The sequence below is a fragment of the Thermothielavioides terrestris genome, chromosome 1, assembly GCF_000226115.1.
Source record: "Thermothielavioides terrestris NRRL 8126 chromosome 1, complete sequence".
Taxonomy (NCBI): Eukaryota; Fungi; Ascomycota; class Sordariomycetes; order Sordariales; family Chaetomiaceae; genus Thermothielavioides; species Thermothielavioides terrestris.
In genome coordinates, this window is record NC_016457.1 from 7,339,366 (window position 1) to 7,359,767 (window position 20,402).

The window sequence follows — 20,402 nt, forward strand, 5'->3', positions numbered from 1 at the left end:
GCCACTGCCCGCCTCGACTGAACGACAGTCTTCCACAAGCCCAAGGAAGGGGGGCCAAACCACACCAGCCGAATCTAGCCCGATCCATGGAATGAGGAAAGAGCACACGACCACCCATCGCAGCTGGTTCTTCCCACACAATCGCCATTGCGAACAAGACCAGGTGCGCCTGGTCGGTAATGGCTTCGACGTTCAATTCTCACCTCCCATCCAGTCCGCCCCACCCTGGACTGCCTTCAGTACAGATTACGATCCCCACCTGGCAGTGTTCCCATTCTGCGAACCCGCTGGATCACGGTACTTTCCAGCGCACCTTACGTACCTTCGACGACTTCGCCTCAGTCATATTGCAGCTTGCCGACGACGTCAGCGCGTGACGATAGCCGATCACGGAGATTGCGACAGTCTGGACACCCACGGAGGAGGAGGAGGAAAAGGAATGGGAGGGCCGTGGGGGGAGGTGCTGGTCACGGACATCCCACCTCCAACCACCCAGCACCAACCACCAAAGAGGCGACGTATGTCGCTGGAGAAAGTCGACGCACCGCAAAAGCCACGCGTTTCGAAAGTCCGCTTCCGCACCAATTAGCCTCGGATCTGCGCTGCGGCGAGTTCAACCCGGCAGGCCCCATACCACCGACACCTGCGCCAAGGCCTCGCACAAGCATACCTGCGCAGTGCTACCCGCGCAGTGCTCAGTGGGCGTTGACGGCTAGTCGCAGGTTGAATGCCTTCCTATCACTCCTGTGCGACGCGCAATTGCCAGCGCTCGAGAGCCTCTCCGGACCGCGCCAGGACCCTATCCGCCGCTGCGTGACTCGACCGCCTCTGCGCAACCATAAGCACCGTCGCGCCCCTCAGCGGCCCAGCTTCCGTTAGGCCCGCCTGGACGGTGGCGCTCCGGCTGTTGCACAGGGACCATCTGCGATCAATTTCCCCGAGCCAATTGGCAGGAGCACCAGGAGAGCTGCTGGAGGAGGATACGAGACAGCCGCTGTCGCTGTGTATCGGGCCTCGTCAGCTGCCACGAAGCACACCCCCTTTTGTCTTGGGCTGACGATCAACGCTCCTTATTGCGGGAGCCCATAGGGTGCTCTGCTGAAGGGCAGAAGGGGGGAAAAAAGAACGAAAGCTTTAGAAAGCCACCGAGAGCCTTGGACGCTCCATCCTGTGTCGCAGGGCCTCGTCGTCGCTCTTCGCTGCCGTCCAGACGCCTCAGTAAGACGATCAGGGAGTTCGTGTCATCCACTCCCTGAGCGCACACCGTGCTGCGCTGCCCGCTTCCGTGCCTCTCTCAGCTCGCCAGAGCTCTCTCTACCTTGGCACCTCAGGCGACGTGCAGCGCCCCAATCACTTGCCGTGGTGGTGCCACCGCTGTGATACTGCTGCAGGATCCTTCAGGCGCTCCTCATCTGCTCCTCCCTTTTTCAAAGCCTTATCCCGGAGCCGAGCCGGCCCTGGTTTGACCTGGGCGCTCCTGCATTGCTGCGCTGTCCTTACTGGTCGGGTCGTATATAAGCTAGGGCACAATGCCGGAAGACGGTGTGCATTCCGGGCCTGAGGCTCCCGGCGCCATGTCGGAGAGCGAGAACGAGTACGACGAAAACGAGCAGTTCACCAAAGAGGAGGACGACAAGATGGCGGATCAGAGTGCCACTTCGGAAGGCGCCGAGGCTAGCGGCGAGGTCAAAAAGAAGTATGACCCGAAAGACCCCTTGCGGCCTCGCAGGAAGAAGGCCCGGCGGGCCTGCTTCGCCTGCCAGAGAGCCCACCTGACTTGCGGTAAGCCTGCTTCCCCAGTCCGTGGTGTTTGTTCCTTCCTCCAGCCCCTCCTGGAACCGGGAGTGCCGGCGTTCAGTGCCCGTTGTCGCGGTGTGATGTGATGGGCCTGCCCTTTCACCCGTTTACTCCTCCGCCCGGTGCGGCGAGGCTAAGGCACGTCCACGAACGGTTATTCGTTAGCTGACGGGCGGCTTAGGGGACGAGCGGCCATGTCAGCGGTGCATCAAGCGCGGGCTGATGGATAGCTGCCAAGATGGAGTGAGGAAGAAGGCCAAGTATCTGCACGATGCGCCCCCTGAGGCGTTAAGGCCGGTCCTGGGTCCGAACTATAACCCAAACCCGACGCCGCCACGGCAGAACGACCCCCGCCATCCCAGCATCTCGGCTTCGGAGGCATCCTCCGCCGCGGGGACCTTCTTCTCGCAGCAGTCCTCCACTCAGTTTCCCCTCTTCTCTAACGCCCAGACCCCGATGGGGACCATGGCGGAGTCTATTCCGTTTGCGAGCCAGCAGTCGCCCGTATCCCCATCCTTCCAGACATCAAGCAACTCACAAATGGGGGGTTTGAATGTGCCGCCTGTGTCGAGCCCCATGACAAACTTCGGTGCCCTACCGTTCGACCCGAGCGATCCAAACATCTTCAACTTCAACCTCGAGGGACTCAACTTCGGCAGCCAGTATGGCGCCATGGAATTTGGGATGCTGGGGCACATGTCATCCGGTGCTGCCGAGACGCCTCCGCAGGATAACACGATGCCACAGTCCGCGAGCGGCAGCCTCGGCTATGGGCCCGGCGTGTTCGCCAACGGCGTCAACCAGTTCGACCTGCTCGACGGTTTCCTCGGCTTGGACGCCAGCCAGAACGGCGTATATTCCCAAGGTAACCTACAGCATGGGCTCCCACACGCTTATGCGATAGCTGCAGCCCCCGGCAGCGCCCAGAGTCCCAGTACCGACAATAACAGTCCGCAACCAACCACGCTTGGATTCGATGGCTCTCCCACCATGGCAACCTTCGCCTCGACGTCGGGGTCGACCAATAAGCCAGCAAGCCAGGCGCGACCATCCACCAGACAAGCAAGCGCCCTGGCCAAACTTGGCCAGCAGTCGATCCTAGGGAAGCGCGACAGGGACCCTTCTTTTATCTACGACTCAGTCAAAGAACCGTTCGGGTACGTTGCGAGCTTCCACAGGCTCTTCAATCTCATCCAGAGCCGGTTCTCGGCGGCACACGCGTCGCGCATCGCAAAGTCGCTGGCTAGCATCCGGCCGTCCCTGTTGGCGTCAACAAGAAACTTGACAAGGCAAGACCTGGTCTTCATGGAGAAGTACTTTCAGCGGTCGCTGTTCGAGTACGAGGAGTTTATGCATCAATGCTCCAGCCCGACGCTCGCCTGCAGACGGACCGGCGAAGTGGCAGGCGTCAACAAGGAGTTTACGGCGCTGACAGGGTGGACCAAGGACGTCCTGCTCGGCAAACAGCCGAATCGCAACGTCAACCTGGGAGGCGCGGCGGCCGGCAACGCGAGTTCCAAGGGGCGGGTCGGGCTCGCAACTCCGCGGCTGAAGAGTCTCAACGCCGAGTCCCTCGGGTCCACGGACGGCCCGCAGCCGGTCTTCCTCGCCGAAATTCTGGACCACGACAGCGTCGTCGAGTTCTACGAGGACTACTCGCAGCTCGCCTTCAACGACAGCCGAGGCCACAAGACGCGCAAGTGCCGCATCTTGAAGTATCGGCCGCCGGACAAGGAGGACGGGGCGGGCGAAGGCACTGCCAGCGAGCAGACGCCGCAGAAGGATCCGCGGGATAGCATTCTGAGCAACCGTGTGGCCAAGATCGACGGCGAGCACGGGATATCGAAGCTGGAGCGCGACGGCAAGTTGGAATGCAGCTACACGTGGACCATCAAGCGCGACATGTTTGATATGCCCATGTTGTTCATCATTAATGTGAGTGGATCTTCGTGGTGTCCGAAGCTCTTGGTCCTGTCATGTTGGCTAACGCTGATGTGTTTACTTCTCGCAGTTCCTTCCATGCTATTATCTGAACCATAACCAATTGGCCGTGTAAACGGAGCATCCATGCATTTTCGGATCGGAAAAGAAAAGGACACGCAAAAACGGGTTGCATTTCACGGTGTCGGGCAAAATTGGGATTCAGATACCTCAGCAGTGTATTTTGTGAGCATTTTCTTCCCTGGACCTTCAGCCCCAGGCATAGGGCTGGGCCGAAATCGAACATGTCTACGGAATATTGTTCATGCCATCATCGTCGTGATGCTCATTAGGGCCGCTGCTCGGCCTGCTGCACGGCCTAGGAAGCACACGCCGTCTAACTACCTATATCCATCCAGGACTCCCAGGTTCCCCCGTCTATACACACCCAGCTTCGTCGCCCCAACCGACACCCCTCCCTCCCACCAACCCTCACCTCCCCTCTCTGTCCCCCTCCTCCTCCCCAACCAACCAGCCAGCCTCCAACCGGCCCCCGGTCAGCACCACCTTCTCCTTCTTCCTCCCCTCCTCCCCTTCCTCTTCCTCCCCGGGCACGTCCTCGACGGCGACGGCCAGCCCGCGCGGCGCCCACGCGGGCCGCGCCAGGCTGCGCCGCGCCACGTCGCAGTCGAACCGGATGTCCGCCACCAGCGCCTCCAGCCCGGCGTAGTCGCGCTCCTCGCGCACGAAGCCGCAGATCAGCAGCCGCATCTCGACGCCGTAGAAGTCCGCCCCGAACGCGTGCAGCACGTGCACCTCGGCCGAGCGGACCGTGTTCTTGTAGAACGGGTTGTAGCCGATTGACATCACCATGGGGAAGACGGTGAAGGTTGTTGGGTTGTTGCTTCGTCCCGGGGTGGGCTGCTCTGGTGGGGGGGCTGAGGCGTTGGTTTCTTGGTTGGTGGTGGTGGTTGTTGTGGTGGTGCTGGTAGTGGTGGTGGTGGTGGGTGAGTAATCCGGGTGGGAGGGCGGCAGGTTGAGGGCGGCCCAGCCGAAGTAGACGCCCGACGGGACCGAGGAGATCCAGGGGGTGAGCGCGTCGTCGACGGGCAGGTTGGCGGTCGGGATGCCGAGCTCTTTGGAGCCGCGGCCGAAACCGCTTATTACTAGGCCGGACATGCGCAGCGGGTAGGGCGGTGACGGCCCGGAGTCGTCGCCGATTATGAGCGGGCGGTTGGGGGTTGCCATGGTGGGGCTCGCTTTTGTGTTTTGAGTCTCCGGTTGAGAATGGGTGTGGCTTGGTGAGGGTATAGTATCGGTCGGACCTGGGGAAGAGATGGCAAGTGTTGTAGGTGGGTGAGGCGATTGCTGTGAAGGACGCTGAGTGAGTGGTGACTCAAGCTTCAAACGGATGAGGCTGCTGGATGGAAACGGAGTGAATCCCTTGGATGGCGGGGTACAATGGAGGAGTCCGGGATAGTGGGGTTCCTGGTCAGGGGTTGCCGCCCAAGATAAGATAAAAGGACCCCTTGTTGTGGACGAACTTGACCCTTATTGTTGGCGGCGGGAGAGGCGCTCTTATACGCAGATGCCACATGGATTCGTCGGCATCGGACGGCAGGTCCAGAAGCCCCGTCTTACTTACAGAGAGCTAAGTAGTGGGTGCCTATTCCGGCCACCATGAGCTGATGGGACAAACACGGATTCAAGCTGCAAAAAATCAAATCTGTGGTTTGAGACCAGTCTGCGGGTGATCGTACATGCGAGACAACATTAAACCCATCAATCTCATACAATACAAACCGCCTGCTTCCTCAGCCTACTCAGCCACTCCCACGCGTGTCCGTAAGCCACCTTTAACTCTTCCACTCGGTCCGTCCTAGCCTCACAATGTCGCTCTGCTCCAACACCCAGTATTTGGCCGGCGCCTTCCCCTCCTCCGCAATCCTCGCAGCCTGCACCGCCGCCCGGGCGATCACTTCGGCCTCCTGTGCAAACTTGTCCCGCAGGCCCAGCCCGAAAATCCTCCCCAGCCCCCGCGCCATGCCGTTCAGAAGCGGCCCGCCCTGGTGCGGCACCTCGCGCTCGCCCAAGATCAGGCCCGGGCGCAGGATGATGGCCGTGTCGAACCCGAGCTCCTTGACCGTGTCCTCGACGCCGATTTTCATCTTGCTATAGGGCACGGCGCTGCTGAGCAGGCCCCGGGTGCCGCCGCTCGAGACGAAGACGAAGCGGCGCACGCCGGCCGCCTTGGCCGCGCGCGCGAGCTCGACGTTCAGGTCGTGGTCGATCTTCCACTGGTTCGCGATGCCGCCGGCCTGCGCGCGCGTGGTGCCGAGCGCCGAGAAGACCGTCGACGGGACCGGCGTGATGGCCGAGAGCTTGGCGGCCCACTGCGTGGTGTCGCCGTCGACCACGGCGTGCAGCTTGGCGCCGGTCGACTTGGGCGGCCGCCGCGAGATGGTGTGCACCGCGCTGTATGCGCTGGCCGAGGTATCGGCGAGCAGCGTGCTGAGGATGTGCGAGCCGACGAGGCCGGTGCTGCCGATCAAGACGGCTGAGGCCATGGCGGGATTGTGTTGCGGTACAAGCTCAGGTGAGTGCTGTCGAGTGCTCTTCTTACTTCGTAGCTAATTGAATTTGGGTATCGATAGACGTCTGTGGAATGGGTTGCGTGCCGATGAATACTTCCAGTCTGGATTACGACGGAACGACTGCCTGATTACCTCATAGTGTGCCATGGGGGACGGCCGAGATGGTCATGGCGCCCATCTCGTTGGTCAGGGACAGTCCCACAGACCGAAATGCTTCCCCAGGGGAAGAGCGTCAGGTAATTTACCTGAGGTACGTTAATGTCTCCTTTCGACAGTAACCTTCAACTTAGAATACTTCCTCTTGAAAATTATCCCTTCTCTCACAGATGTTCTCTTGCACTGAGAGACGTTCTTGCAACTATTTTCTCTAAGAGGAGGGTAGAGTTCGTTTGGGCGACCCTTATAAGCGATGATATTGGAAAATCGAACATCCTCCTACGACTATGTGATCCAATTCGTGCTCCAAGATGGTAGCAGAAACCATGTCGGCCACCCCCATGGCGCGCTATGGTACCTACCTGAGACACGCCGAGGTCTGATGGTGAAGGGTGCCTGCCGCCTCGAGGTGAAACCTGGGACAGCGCATACAAGGCCAGTGGCACACTGAGCAACTAGCGGTACTCCGTTTTGGCGAAGGTTCCGGGACCTTTGTCGGAGGAGATATCAGGCCGAGACACGAGAATGGCTGTAAACGGTCGGCGACTTTTCCTAATACGGTCTTTTCCAGTCGGATTCGGGTTGCTTCAGGAGTGCTGAGAGTAGCGCACGATGCCTGTCCCACTTTGGCAATGTCGTCATAGCTTGCTGGCAGCGTTAAGTCAAGTCGCAGCTCAGTCGCAGCCTGCTGCCGTACAACCCTAACCCTTTCTCATTCCGTTGCCCTGGAACCCAAACCTACCTTGGGAAAAAAAAAGTTCTTTGGCAGCCCAGTTCAAGAACCCCACCATCCCACCCGGAGGGTCGACTGCTCTCACGACGGCGCGCCCAACCGCCCATTGCCCTGACCTACGCCTCTCCTCCTACAAGTTGTGAATCTCAGCAAACATGACCAGCCCTTCCACACCGAGTCCGGGTAAGCCAGGCCTCCCTACCCTACCTGCCCCCCCTTCCCCGGCGTTCCCACCAGCAACCACAGCAACTAACAACGAGCCTCCGCAGCAACCTGCCAATCCAACTTCGAGCAAGGCGTCGCGCTGGCGCTGCACCTCTGGCCGGCGCTCACGCTGGCCGTGCAGAACAACTGGGGCGGGCCGGACTCGTCCGACAAGCGCGACTGGTTCGCCGGCGCCATCGTCGACTTGTTCCCGGACGTGTCGTCCCTCACGCCCGCCCAGCTGCAGCAGCGCGCCCACGCCACCGCCACTGCCTTCTCCTCCGCCTCATCATCAAGACAACAGCAGACGACGACGGCGACAACTCAACAACGACAACCCGCGCAGAACGGCGCCGCGGCATCGGCGGCAGAGGAGCCCGACCAGGAGGACGTCGAGGCGGTGCTGCTGCAGGTGATGCTGGACGAGTTCGAGGTGAACGTGGAGGACGACTCGGCGTTCGAGGTGGCGGAGCAGGTGGTGCGGCTGCGCGGGGAGTGCCTGCACGGGCGGTTCGACGGGGTCGAGGAGCTGCGGCGGCGGTGGGAGGCCCGGAAGGGGGGCGGTGGCGCCAAGGTGGTTTTCCAAAAGGGGGAGGATCAAGACGGGGAGACGGATTGGGATACTGATGATGATGATGATGAGGATGAGGAGGATGAAAGGGAGGGGGGCGGGGACGGGGAGGATGTGGAGATGGAGGAGGCGCCTGCGCTGGTGCAGACCAGAAGGGTGAGGGAGGAGCCCGAGGTGGATGAGGATGGGTTTACCAAGGTTACGAGGAGGAAACGGTAAGATGAGCTGGTTGCGAGTGATGGGAGGATGGACGGGGTGCGCAACGCGACGGTAATGCCTGAATTGGGGTACACCTTTACACTACATGATGGAGGAGCCACAGGCCCCTCCTACCCTCGGGGATAACTGCGACGAGCACGAACACGACGGCCATCCAACTCCAGCCAACCACTTGCCTCGAACCCAAACCCAGATTCGTATTCAACGCCGAAAACGCAGAACCGCTTACTCCCAATCCTCCTCGTCGCTTTCATCGTCCACCTGCCGCGACTCCTTCGGGCTGCTGGGCGCCTGACTGGGGACGCCCGACCTGGCGCCAACGACGTCGTAGCTCGCGTCACTGCCCGCCTGCGACTTCTCGTCGTTGGACTTGCGCGGCTCCGACGGCTTGAGGAGGTCTTGGCTGGCAGTAGGAGGGTGGATGGTGGTTGACGACTCGGTCGAGCCGGGCCGGTAGGGCGCCGGTGCCGCTTTGCTGGACTCCTCCTCGGCCTCGTCATCCGAGTCCTCGTCCCAGCCAACTTCCTCCTCAGCAGAAGCGGCTGTTCTCCCGAGTTAGTAATAGAGCACACAAAAGCGAGTAGAGTTCAAGTGCTGGCGCCCACCTTTGAGCAAGTCCCGCCGCCGCGCCTCAGCGGTCTCAATCCCGTGCCTGAGGAAGTAGTACCTCTTCCAGAAATCCGCGTAAGGCACCTGATCGGGCACCAGCTTCTCCATGGTGGCCCTGAGCTCGGGGTATTTGTCAAGGTCGCTGGCGATGTCCCCGGTCTTCTTTTCCACATCGAACTCCTTCGCCCAGGCCTCATACTCGGCGCCACTGCCATCCTTGGTGAAGCTGTCAGGGGAGCTGTGGATGACATGAAGCTGCGCATCAAACCGCGTCGAGTGGATCACTCTCTTCCCCTGCGCGTCCTTGCTTTCGAACAGTACCGTGCCTCCCTGGCTCTCTGCCTCGTCGCCGCTCGGCGGCGCGATCTGGATGGCGTCCCGGAAGAAGTCCCGCAGATTCGATCCGAACCTGAGCAGCGCCTCATCTGCCGCGTCCTCGGCCCTCTGGAGATCCCTGAGTCGCTTGGCCGCCTCGCCGCGGAGCCTGGAGAGCACGGTCTCGGATTCCTTGATGGCGTCCTCCGAGGACGTGTCCTTCGTCGCTGTCGGGGTCGTCTCGGTGTTCTCGCCCGCTTCTCTCGATGCTTGGTCCGAGGAGGAAGATATTGCGGCCAGCGCTGAGGTGTTCAGGGACAGAGATCGTGTGTGGTTGATGATTGACTGGCGCAGGTCGGTGAAGCCGCGCGTGGCATCCTGGCCCACAGCGGACAGCTCCTGCTGGGCCTCGCGGTAGACGGATTCGCCCTGTGAGAGATGGCCGGTCAGGATGGCGGCGGCAATATCAACACGACTGACGACGACAGACCTGCTTCACAACGCTCCCGAGGAAGCCCCCAATCCGGGCGCCCCACGGGCTCGACGAGAAGGTGCGGTAGACATCCTGCAGGTCGGCGTTCAAGCTCGATTGCTGGGCGGGCTTCTTGTCTCCGGACTGCGAGTCGTCGTGCTCCTCCGGCAAGCTCGACTCCAGGATATGGTCGTATGCAAGGTCCATTGCGGCTCGACCTCCGCTGCGTTTGCTAGGCGGCTCGGTTTCTTGGCCAGCTGCGGCCCGTCCAGAAGGGTAGTTATCTTCACACACGCCAGCTCGATGCGGTGGAGTCACGTCTGCGGGGCGTTTGCGCTCTGCGGTTGGACAAGGCTGATGGCATGATGTCGGCTCGCCTGCCGCTTGCTTGGGTGCGGAGATGCCAGCCCAGCTCGGAACCCCACGGTACCCCAGCAGGCGACGCACAGACCATGGCGAACGAGCCAACGATTGGGCTTTGTGTTCAGCCTGACGGTGCACGTTTCTGTCCTTGCCGCTTCTCGCCCTGTTTCAGGCAAGCCAGATGGCGGCGAGCTGCCTCCGTCTATCCGACCTCCACAATAGTGTGCAAGACTCTTCACTGAGCCGCGCCGCTGTGAGTGGTGAAGCAAAGCTTGGCAGGGCCGAGGCCGATGCCATTGCCACCCTCAGCCTACCGTAGCCGAAGACGAACGCTCACCGATAACCTGGACCCTAACCAATAACCTTAACCCGAAACTGAACCTGCTCGCAGTGGTTGAGGCTCCAACGCTCCAAACACTAACGTATGACGTCAGCACCACCCTCGACAGACGCCCACCATACCGCATTTTCGAGACATGTCAAGCGGTCGTTGATAATCCTACATCTATCGCAAGCCGACAACGAAGTCAGCACCTTTTTATACCTAGTGTACTCCGTAGATATCACCATTCTGCATCGATTCAGGATCGACACTGTGAGGGGACACAGCTAAATGGGGGAAAGATGGAGGACAGAAGGGCGCTAACAACACCAGCAGGGGGACATCTCCACCGCCAAGACAGAGTCCAGCTGTGGCATCCAATCACTCCTCAGATAGCTCTGGAGGATTGGCTTGGGAAATGAGCCTAAGCTTCCTTCCTCGCCTCCTCTCTGTAATGTACACAGTACACATTCGAAAGGCACGGCATTGAAGCTTCGCTTCAGACATCAAAGACATAGGTAGATAGAAGCAGTAAATGCTTGGATCCAGGGCTTCAATCTCCATTAAACACTGTCCCCATTCAAATTCATGCAGAATGTCGTGTTTCTGCAGGTGTCTGACTCAGCGCCCAGGACGGCGTACAGAAGGTACCTTACCTACCAACCAACCGTACTGCGATGTATGAACGGCGTTCTCCGAACGGAAGGGTCAAGACGTGCGCGTCATGAACGAGCGTCAAAACTCTCAGGAAGTGCCAGCAAGTCTTGGCAACAAGAAAGGCAGTGGGGCAGCGGCTGATTTGAGGGCGACCGCCAGCATCCATCGTGCACGGACTGAGCAAATCGGAGGAATTCCCAAGCCTTCCATGACGCTGACAAATCCATGCCGGTCATTGACCCCGCCTGCCCACGCAGGCCCCCTCGGTCTGACCCATCGATCAGGTTGTGACCATCTGAGCCCTTCTGTCGACAGGACGGGTTGTGTCAGGTACAGACCAGGCAGGCTCCCAACGTGCGAAATCCAGGCAGAAAATCAGGCAATAAAGGCGGCCCGCATCGGTCCGGTTCAATTGCTAGCTCCGACTTCGAACTTCCCAGCCACTAACGGAGGCCTGACCTCAACGTGTCCCAGGCTTGGGGGAAGGGCCAACGAACTCTCCGGTTTCAACCTGTGTGGTGCCCGCGATCTGAGCTCCGCTCCAGTGGCTAAACCCCCCTTCAGTTCTTTGCTCACAGCTTCTTCGTCCGAAGGAGCAGCGGCACCACTGACTGACGTCCCCGGCTCTGCCCTGCGTGCCTTTGTTTCAAGCGTTTTCATACCCCGCTCCCTGGGGTCCGTGAGGTCGGGACTCGCTCGGACTTAACCGCGGTCGCCCGTCGAAACCGACGCAGGACCGAACACGTTTCTTCTGCCGTCTACGAGGAGCTAGATTTCGCCTTGCGAAAGCATTCTCCTTGAATCTTGCATCCGTCGGGATTCCAAGTTGAAGCCGAAGCGCCGTTCAGCGCCGTTCAGCGCCAGTGCCAGCAGAGATGACGTCGGCTCGGAACCCGCTGCAGAATCTCATCCTAACTCCGCAGCAGCAGAGCCTGCTGTTTGCCGCCCTCAACTCCAACCGACCGAGCAACGGCTCGTCGAACAACGGCCTCACCATGTCGCCGCTGCAATTTGATGGCTCGCCCATCCAGAGGGCTGATGGATTGCCCAGTTACCAGGGCAGCCCAGACCTTGACTATGACTACGACTTTGCCGGTCCGGATTCCAGTTTTGATTTCTCTTTTGACGATGCCAGCCAGCCCAAGATGATTGGCGATCTGCCAGACACTAAGCGAGCCGCCAAGTCCGAGTCTGCCGATGGCGACTCCCCGGAGAAGCGGAGCCATCCGGGCGATGGGGAAGACTCGGGGGCGAAGCGACGGGAGAGCGAGGAGAAGGTGGCCAAGAAGCCAGGCAGGAAGCCTCTCACAACTGAGCCGAGCTCTGTAAGTGCCCACGGCAGTGGTCCTGGCGTCTCTGAGCCGACGAGACTCGGGTGCTGACAGGTTGCCTCAGAAGCGGAAAGCCCAGAATCGGGCCGCCCAGCGAGCGTTCAGGGAGCGCAAGGAGAAGCACTTGAGAGATCTAGAGAACAAGGTCCAAGAGCTGGAGAAGCTGTCCGAAACAACAAATAACGAGAACGAGGCGCTCCGTGCCCAGGTGGAGAAGCTGACGATGGAACTGAATGAGTACAAAAAACGGCTATCCTTGCTCTCGAGTGGCCGGTCTGTTGCCCAGGGTCCCGCCGCGCACACCTTTGGAAACCTTTTCGTCGACAAGCTTAACGACGTCAACTTTCAATTCGAATTCCCCAAGTTCGGCAATCTCCCGGGCCCGCCCGTCAACACCACCAAGAAATCATCCACCGCTGCCTCGCAACCGCAAAAGCAAAACGGCGTTGACCATCAGAGCCCCAGTGAGAGCTCGCAGGATGGCGTCAGTCCAAGCAACTCGAGCAGTTACAGCCAGGTGGGCCGGGCCAAGGAAGACTTGACAGCCCTCTCTTCCGGACTTTTCACGCCACCCCTCAGCAACGGGCATGGAACGAGCGGCTCGTCCATCAGCCTGGACTCGCACTACAATCTGGGCGGTGCCACAGCAACGAGTTCGCCCTCTGCGTCCTCCAATTCCAACGTGGGCGGCCCTAGCTCTTCGTGCGGGACCTCTCCCGAACCGTTTACTCAGTCGCCCATGGGCTTCAAGCCCGTCGACACACTCGCCACCATTGGGGAGGAACAAACCAGTCTCAGCAATCAAACACAAGGTGAGGATTCCCGTGGCTCGAGCTGCAGTGACGGCGAAGAGGGCGTGGCGCCAGCGGTTTGGCAGGGCGATAGGCGCTAACCTGCCCGCAGAGCTCGGCCATTTTGGCAATGCCGGCTTTGACGACTTCACCAGCTGGCTTCCCCAGTCCGATTTCCAGTTTGACCCGCAGCTGTTTGGCGGTTACCGCGACCCGCAGGAGAGCCTCTTCTCTCAGGGCTTTGACGACAGCTTCTTCAACGACGCACTGGATGTGGACTTCATCACGCCCTATAACCTCCCGATTACAACTTCGGCAGCACCCAAGAAGGATCTCATCGCTCAGATCGATGCTGCCAAGAACGAAGACGAGGCTGGCACAACCGGCCAGCTGCTCGACTGCAACAAAGTTTGGTACGGTCAACCAGTACTGGATCGGATATCGCATGGTCTTGCTTACAATCCGCACAGGGAGAAAATATCGAACTGCCCCAGGGCGAAGTCCGGCGACTTCGATCTGGAGGGCCTCTGCGCCGATTTGCAGAAGAAGGCCAAGTGCGACGGCCATGGCCCCGTGGTCAGCGAGGAGGATTTCCATCACGCCCTGAAGAAGTATCTATGCAAGGATGAGGAGACGGCCGCCCGGGTCGCCGCGGCAGCCAAGCAGACGCAGTCGCAGACGACCAAGTCTCAGTCGTAAAATTACCGGCCTGCTTTTGCAACCGCTTGTATACTCTGTACAACAAACTCTGGATTGGACCACTTTCCAGGCAGCACACATCATCCTCGGCGTCTTTGGCCGTCTTGGACTCGCTCCCACAACCGGCGCTTTCGGCGTTCAAACTGGACGGGGAAAAATGGGCATTTGGTAAGGCGGGGGCGCCGCGCCTAGAAAGGGGCAGAAAGCTTCGTCAAAACTCTCCGGTCTTCGGGAAGGCATCGGCATTCACTCGTGTGCTTGCTCTTTGCGGAATGGGCTGCATTGGAAAGGGGTGGAGGGGGGACGGGCTTGGATGCGGGAATATGGGATATACCTATTCTGGGAGAACTTGAAACGATTTGCTTTGTGCAGCTGTACTTGTTGGGTTTCGAGTACGGTTTCTGTCCTCGGTTTGGCACCGACATATTTGGTCACGGCGGAGTGAGGTGTGCGAGGGCTTTTCTCCTGCCTGGCGATTGCTGGGGTTGCCGTCGCTCTTGCTATTGCTGTTGTCGGTTCATAGTGTAGATGCAACAGATTGCGCAGCTCTGGTTACTTGCGGTAATTACCATCTCGACTCTCTGCGCGCTGGCCTGGGTTTTGGGTGGACAAACGTATTTTTATTTGTAGCTGCTCGCAGTTTGTGTTTTCGTGACGTTTGGTTGAGTGTTTCCGGGGGCACATCTGGCTTGGGTTCCAGAATGTATCTGCCAGAAGAGAACTTCCATGTTGATGTCAGCCAACAGTAACGTTAGCGTATGGATAGTCAGTTAGGGGAGCAAGCAACACCTTTCTATGTCCTTCACGAAAGACTCGGCTGTTGTTGTTGAGGATCCATACCGAGGTAGGATAAGGGCTGGAAAACCTGGACCTGGCTGATTATACAGGTGCTCATTCAAGCTGGAGTTGTAATCAGCGGTGACAGACGTTGAGTCCAGTTATTATAATAAGTGATTGGGTCAAGTAGTTAGCACAGCACAAAGATTTCAGTGTTCAGATAGTCCCTCGGTGATGTTCCCGTCACTCGATCTCCGATGTCACTTTGCTCTCAACCACAGGGCCGGTTTGGGGTTTGGCTGTGAAACATCACTGAAGCTTCGGCTCAGGGTTGTTCTGCCTCGTTTTACTCTCCTCTTCCATTCCCCTACAACTGTCACTCCTTGAACATGGTCACCGAGCGTATAAGAACGGGTGGACAGACATTCAGACCCAGCAGGAGAGGGAAGTCTTCAGTGTAACTACATGCTAATGCAGCAAACTTGTCAACCCTTTCCAAGTCAACAGCTAACAAAATTGGGTGTATATTGGTTAGGTGAGCGCAAACTCTAGAACCAGGTGGACAAGTTCTACCAGGCACGGCTATTGCCATGGGAACTCGAAACAGCCCAAAGGCACCCAAGAGATGTAAAGCCAGCCAGTCCTTCCAGCCACAAGGAATCAGGGCCATACGGAAGACTCAGCAAGCGAAACCCAGGGCACGCTTCTCTTCTCAAGCTAGTCTCTCTCTCCCGGAGTTGCTACATCACAACGCCCCATTCTCAATATGCGGAGCACCTCGTCCGATGAACTTGGGGCACCTCACAGGCGAGCCTAAAGATATAGATAGGGCTGGCAAAGCTCGGGAGACAACCACGGCCGTAAACGTTCATTTTGCTTAGGTATATGCCTGTTTCAAGGACTCGAACTGCCCCTGAATCCCTTTTCCCGAGACCACGCAGCGGCAAACAGCGTGCTAGGGGCATCCGCAGCCAGGTCATTGCAGCAGCGCAACGTAAAAAGGATAACTAGATACATCCAAGAGAATCCGGCCAGGTCCATTTAAATAGATAGGTAGACAGATCCGTGGATATAAGCAGACCGAACGAGTCCTCCAGCGGGACAATCAAGGCTCTATGACACAACCACAGGGAACCAACTCATTCGTTCAACCGCTCGGGGATCCTCAACCTCAACCTTGACTCACTGCTTCTTCGCCTTCCTCCCTTCAAAACAACCCCGCTTCCCTCGGGACCCAACACGACGAAATACCCAGACACCCTCGCACGGCAGCAAATAGCCAAACAAATTCCGCTACCTAGATACAGACCCTCAATAGCCGAGACCACCAATGAAAAGACGCATGACACGACATGATAGACGCGCAACAAGAACTTGTTGTCTCCCTTTCCCTTCCATACATCATAGATAGATAGATAGATAGCTGTAGTAGCCCCCTTTCCTAGCCTTGCCTTGCCGCACAACTCCTGTTTAGAGGGCCCCCAGACAAACGCCGCCACCGACCAGAGAGACAGACACACACACACACACGCAGAAAAAAAATTACCTCATCCCAGCCCAGATGAGAGAAAGCCAGAAGGAAGCCGAATAGCAGGCCGTATGCTCGTTGTTTTTAAGATGCCGATCCCAGATGAAATGTTCGCGACTGAAGGGCGAGAAACGTATGAAAACCCACACAGGAACGACTGGATGGGGTGGACGGGTTGGATGAGTGAATAAATACAGCGCAGAGACAACACCGAGCCGATCATCAGCCGCAGCGGCCAGGGCAGGACACGCCACGGCACATCAGGTCAGATACCAGATACAGGCGCAGGGGCTGACATCGCTGGGCGACCGCCTGGCGAGGTCGGGGGCGGGCGTGGGCGCGCCGGGCGGGAGGACGGCCTCGGTCTCCTGGATGTCGACGACGACGGGGATGCCGTCGCGGTCGCGCACCACGCGCGCCTCCTGCCCGGGCGCCTGGATCTCCACCTGCGTGCACCGCGCGCGCGGCGCGCCCGCCGTCGAGATGCGCCGCTCCTCCAGCTTGACCACCTTGGGGTAGCGCGCCGGCGGCATCGGGAAGTCATCGCCGGTGTCGATCGGGCCGAAGGGTCCTGTTGGTGTCGCGGTGGTGGTGAAAGCGGAGGAGGAGGAGGTGGTGGTGGTGGAAGAGGAGGAAGAATAGGTGGTAGAGGAGGAAGTGGGGGTTTGCGTCATGGGTGGCCCGCTCTCTGGGTTGTGCTCCGGCCAGTTGCCCTTAGTCCACCATGGCGGTGTTGGGTTGACTTCTGCTCGCGCGTTCACCGGCGTTGTTGTTGTTGTTGTTGATGATGATATCGCCGTCGTCGTGGACGACGATTCTGTTGATGATGAGGACCACCATGTATTCGGCCAATTCGGCGAGGTAATATTCTGCTGGGCATAGATGAAACTACCAGAGATGTCAACAATACAGTTCCCAACTTGAACAGCGAGAGAACCACGAGAAGTTCGTCCCCTTCGACTACTGGAGCCAAGCGTGAAAATGGGGGAAGGAGGGAGTCCGGATCGTTGACTTACAGTTCAAGATAGGTATCCGGCCAATTGCATACCCAAGGCTTCTCACCGGGCTGTGCAATCCCCTTCCGCTTGAAGGCCGATATCCCATCGATGGGAGGATCGAGGTGGCGAGCTCGACGCTGCGAGTTCGGAACGCTGAGCCAACCTTCGGGTAGAATGACGGTCTTGTTGTACGACAACATTTTGTACCACGCGGGTCCGCGATTTGGCTCCGACCTGTCGCTGACGAGTTCCAGTGGAACGGGCCGCGGGATGGTGGGAGGCTGCTCCCCGTAGGAATACACGTAGCTCGCGAGCGTGTAAGAGTGGTTGGAGTTCAGCGAGGCGAGGTAGTTGTGGTCATCCTTGGAGATAGTCATCTGCAGGCCGGAAGATACCAGACAGTTCCAGGCCTGCGACATGCTCGGGTCCAAAAAACATGTGTTTGACGATGTCGACACGGCCATGAGCGGCACCGAATAAGTCCCTGTTGGTAGGGGCTGGAGATCCGGCGGCGCAGTGGTGGGCCAGGTGTCGAACGTGGGTTCCCTGCAGGATGTCAACAACGGCGGTTCCCTATCGACATGACAAGCCACCGGTACTTACCAAGTCCCATCCCGGTGTCCCGGCGGCGGCTTCTTTTGTCGTCCCAAGAACACGCCAATCGCGGCGCCGAGGACGATAGCCATGATCACCAGAACCACGCCGGTCAGGCATAACGCCCAATATGGAACCACGCCGCACAGCTTCCGTCTCATCCAGAGCTGCCATTTCTTCGGTGGTGATCCTTTTTCCGACACACCCTCGTCCATATTGATCCGTCGCTGGCTGTCGTCTGAGGCGAAACTGCGCGTCGAGTGCCGCGACCGCGGAGAGCCAAGGTCATCGGTCGACTCAAACTCGGGATTCCTGGTGGCTAGCCCTATGCCTCCCGCTCCCGGAATCGTCAGGACGGCGGACGCAGGCGCCGTCTGGATGGGAGGCACAATCGAGGCCCCTCCGGGAGCGGGATCGATGGTCCCGTCCATCGCGGCTGCCTTCCTAGCATAGGCCTCGTCGGGATACCGGGTATACGGAGGCAGCTGCTCGGTGTGGCCATCGGGACCAATGATGTCGCCAATATCATCGCCATCGGGCCCTGCCCGCCGCCGGTACTGATCTGGCAGACCGTGGAAGCCAAGGGGAATCGCGTCCGGCCGAACCGCATCTGCATCCAGCTCGACACCCGTGCTATCGGCTTGGGGGTAGAGGGCATAGGGATGGCTCGGGCCCCTCGGACCGTTATAGGACGACTCGGATGGCGGCACCGTCGACGACGTCACCGTGCTCATTGTCCTCGCCGGTCTGACGTTCTGCGGGTACATTTGGTACGGGTGTGATGGGGCGGACGGTCCCTGGTATGGGCCATCGCGGGGATAGTAGATGGTCGATTGGGTCGACTCGGTTGAGTTTGTCGCTCGCCGAGCCAGCTTTGTTGGCCCGTCGTGCGGTGACGACGAGCGTAATGCCATCTGGATTTTCGGGGTAGTCGTGGGGCGATCGGTCCTTGACGACGAAGCCGGGCTGTCGTCGGGCACGAGTGTTGACGAGCCCGAAGTCAGCGAGGGCGTAGACATCCCGCGCGGCCGGAATCCATCCGAAACCATGCCCCCCAAAGCAAGGTCGTGATCCTCATCGACAGCATCAAGCGATATTCGCGCCGAAGTCCTCGCCGACACCCTCCGCTCCAAGTCGTTGGTCTTGTCGCTTGGGGGCGCCATGGTTGGACGGTCAGGTCTCAAGGGTTCGGAACAGCTGCGGTCTCGTCTGGAGAGACGGCCGTCGGGGGCCGCCGCCAACTCTTCAACGCTAGGTGGAGGCTCCCTCTGCAGTCATCGACGCCCCTGTGTGCCGCCCCGTCTCGGTTGCTTGACGGGAGCGTCCTCGCGGTCTGGTTTCGGCGCGATCCGGGGAGGTCGCTGCCCGCAGATGACGGCGCTGCGGCTCGATTTCCTCGATTTCTTCCTCGATTTCTTCCTCGCTTTTCTTGATATTTCCTAGATTTCCTCGTTCTCTCGCGGTGCGTGTTTTTCTGGCGGTCAGGTGGTCGCAGTGGATGGTTGGCAGGAAATCGGGAATCAGCCCCGGCTGAAATCGCTGGATCTTGGCCAGGGCACGGAGAAGTGAACAGCCAGATGAACGGCACTGAACGTGGTTGTGGGTGTGCCGGACAGTTCAGGGACAAGCAGTCTCGATTGGTTTCGGACTCGAATTGGGGGGCCACAGGACCGCTTGCCATTGGCGGGCGTGGATTTGACCCACCTCATCTCCGGGCGTATTTGCCTTGGCGGGACCGTCGGAGGGCGCTTGGTGCACCTTAGAAGGCAGGGATGCGCACTGTCCGTGCTTGGCCATCGCTCTCGTTTGACCCTGTCTTCCTCCTCCGTGCTATGTCCTCAAAAAAGACTGCAGTGTAGATCCGTCCTCCGTAAATCCGTCCTCCGTCCTCCATCCTCCGCATGCACGCCCAGCGCCCTCATTGCCCGGCAGTCCTCTGGCACATTTTCACTGACGCTCTCGAGAGCGCGATGTCGGCTGGGCTGCAGGATGGAGGAAAGAAAAACAACCTGGACGGCGATGTCTCGGCAGCATCTGCCCAGTGCAATTTATGGGCCGCTGCACCAATATCCTCAAGCGCTGGGATTTGCCGGAGAGTTGAGCCGAGCAAGCAGCCATTCCAAGGTAGCAGCAACCTACACTACAGCTTAGGCGGCTGCGCATCTGCGTTGCGACGGTGAAGAAAAGGACGGGCAGAACCATCACGCCGCCGAAAAGGGGCCTCACCGAACGGACCTACATAGCAACCATATGGGTAGGTCTCCCTGCCGATCGTCGAGTTGTCTACTACCGCCCGACAAGCAGACTGCCCTCCAATCTTCCGTTGTGCACCCCTCCATGTACGTGGTATAAAGCAGCCCAGGCTCGCTGTATACTATAAAGTAATAATTCATCGAGCTCGCTTGGACACTCTCCACACTTTCCAGGCGGTGAAACACCTGTCCTGAGCGAGTCTGTCGAGGTACGCCGGAAGCCAGAACGGCTCACGCTGCGGTTCTTCCTGGGCTCAAACTCGCCTGACATCGGACGCTCAAGGTGTCGACCCGGTCCTGGACGAGAGTAACTGTCCAGGCACCTTCAACCGCAGAAGCACATATTCGCTTGTGTTGATCCAACAAATAGCTTGAGATGACTCGGTCCGGGTAAGGTGGACGACAAGCACGCAAACAGATCGCAATCGGCCAAAGTGTGGGGGGGCATCATTCACATATGATGTACCATTCAAGTCGGATCACGTCGGTCGGCTCAACTC

The 20,402-nt window shown here is 59.1% G+C and overlaps 7 protein-coding genes across 7 annotated transcripts; 3 read left to right on the forward strand and 4 right to left on the reverse strand.

The window, feature by feature from the left end:
* The first annotated feature begins 1,059 nt into the window (after positions 1-1,059).
* On the forward strand, positions 1,060-4,031 carry THITE_2109877 (uncharacterized protein). Its single transcript, XM_003650386.1, has 3 exons — positions 1,060-1,782; positions 1,979-3,732; positions 3,809-4,031. Exons 1-3 carry the CDS (start codon positions 1,530-1,532, stop codon positions 3,851-3,853), a joined length of 2,052 nt encoding a protein of 683 aa, XP_003650434.1. The 5' UTR covers positions 1,060-1,529; the 3' UTR covers positions 3,854-4,031.
* Positions 4,032-4,209: 178 nt separating this feature from the next.
* On the reverse strand, positions 4,210-4,965 carry THITE_2142055 (uncharacterized protein; the record flags this gene model as incomplete). The annotated part of the gene is made up of 1 exon (XM_003650387.1): positions 4,210-4,965. The coding sequence occupies one exon, from the start codon at positions 4,963-4,965 to the stop codon at positions 4,210-4,212; it is 756 nt and encodes a 251-aa protein (XP_003650435.1).
* A 304-nt stretch (positions 4,966-5,269) lies between these two features.
* On the reverse strand, positions 5,270-6,425 carry THITE_2109880 (uncharacterized protein). The gene has a single exon (XM_003650388.1). It carries the CDS (start codon positions 6,282-6,284, stop codon positions 5,574-5,576), a length of 711 nt encoding a protein of 236 aa, XP_003650436.1. The 5' UTR covers positions 6,285-6,425; the 3' UTR covers positions 5,270-5,573.
* Positions 6,426-7,204: 779 nt separating this feature from the next.
* THITE_2109881 (uncharacterized protein) lies at positions 7,205-8,249 on the forward strand. The gene is made up of 2 exons (XM_003650389.1): positions 7,205-7,383; positions 7,470-8,249. The coding sequence occupies exons 1-2, from the start codon at positions 7,356-7,358 to the stop codon at positions 8,192-8,194; spliced, it is 753 nt and encodes a 250-aa protein (XP_003650437.1). The 5' UTR covers positions 7,205-7,355; the 3' UTR covers positions 8,195-8,249.
* Positions 8,226-10,240, reverse strand: THITE_2109883 (uncharacterized protein). Its single transcript, XM_003650390.1, has 3 exons — positions 9,609-10,240; positions 8,800-9,547; positions 8,226-8,736 (listed from the first exon to the last, which is right to left on the reverse strand). Exons 1-3 carry the CDS (start codon positions 9,795-9,797, stop codon positions 8,420-8,422), a joined length of 1,254 nt encoding a protein of 417 aa, XP_003650438.1. The 5' UTR covers positions 9,798-10,240; the 3' UTR covers positions 8,226-8,419.
* A 1,483-nt stretch (positions 10,241-11,723) lies between these two features.
* Positions 11,724-13,847, forward strand: THITE_2109887 (uncharacterized protein). Its single transcript, XM_003650391.1, has 4 exons — positions 11,724-12,257; positions 12,328-13,075; positions 13,167-13,467; positions 13,525-13,847. Exons 1-4 carry the CDS (start codon positions 11,808-11,810, stop codon positions 13,751-13,753), a joined length of 1,728 nt encoding a protein of 575 aa, XP_003650439.1. The 5' UTR covers positions 11,724-11,807; the 3' UTR covers positions 13,754-13,847.
* A 2,040-nt stretch (positions 13,848-15,887) lies between these two features.
* THITE_2094378 (uncharacterized protein) lies at positions 15,888-18,813 on the reverse strand (the record flags this gene model as incomplete). The annotated part of the gene is made up of 4 exons (XM_003650392.1): positions 15,888-16,746; positions 16,820-16,946; positions 17,075-17,602; positions 17,660-18,813. 4 exons carry the CDS (start codon positions 18,811-18,813, stop codon positions 16,729-16,731), a joined length of 1,827 nt encoding a protein of 608 aa, XP_003650440.1. The 3' UTR covers positions 15,888-16,728.
* Between the last annotated feature and the right edge of the window lie 1,589 nt (positions 18,814-20,402).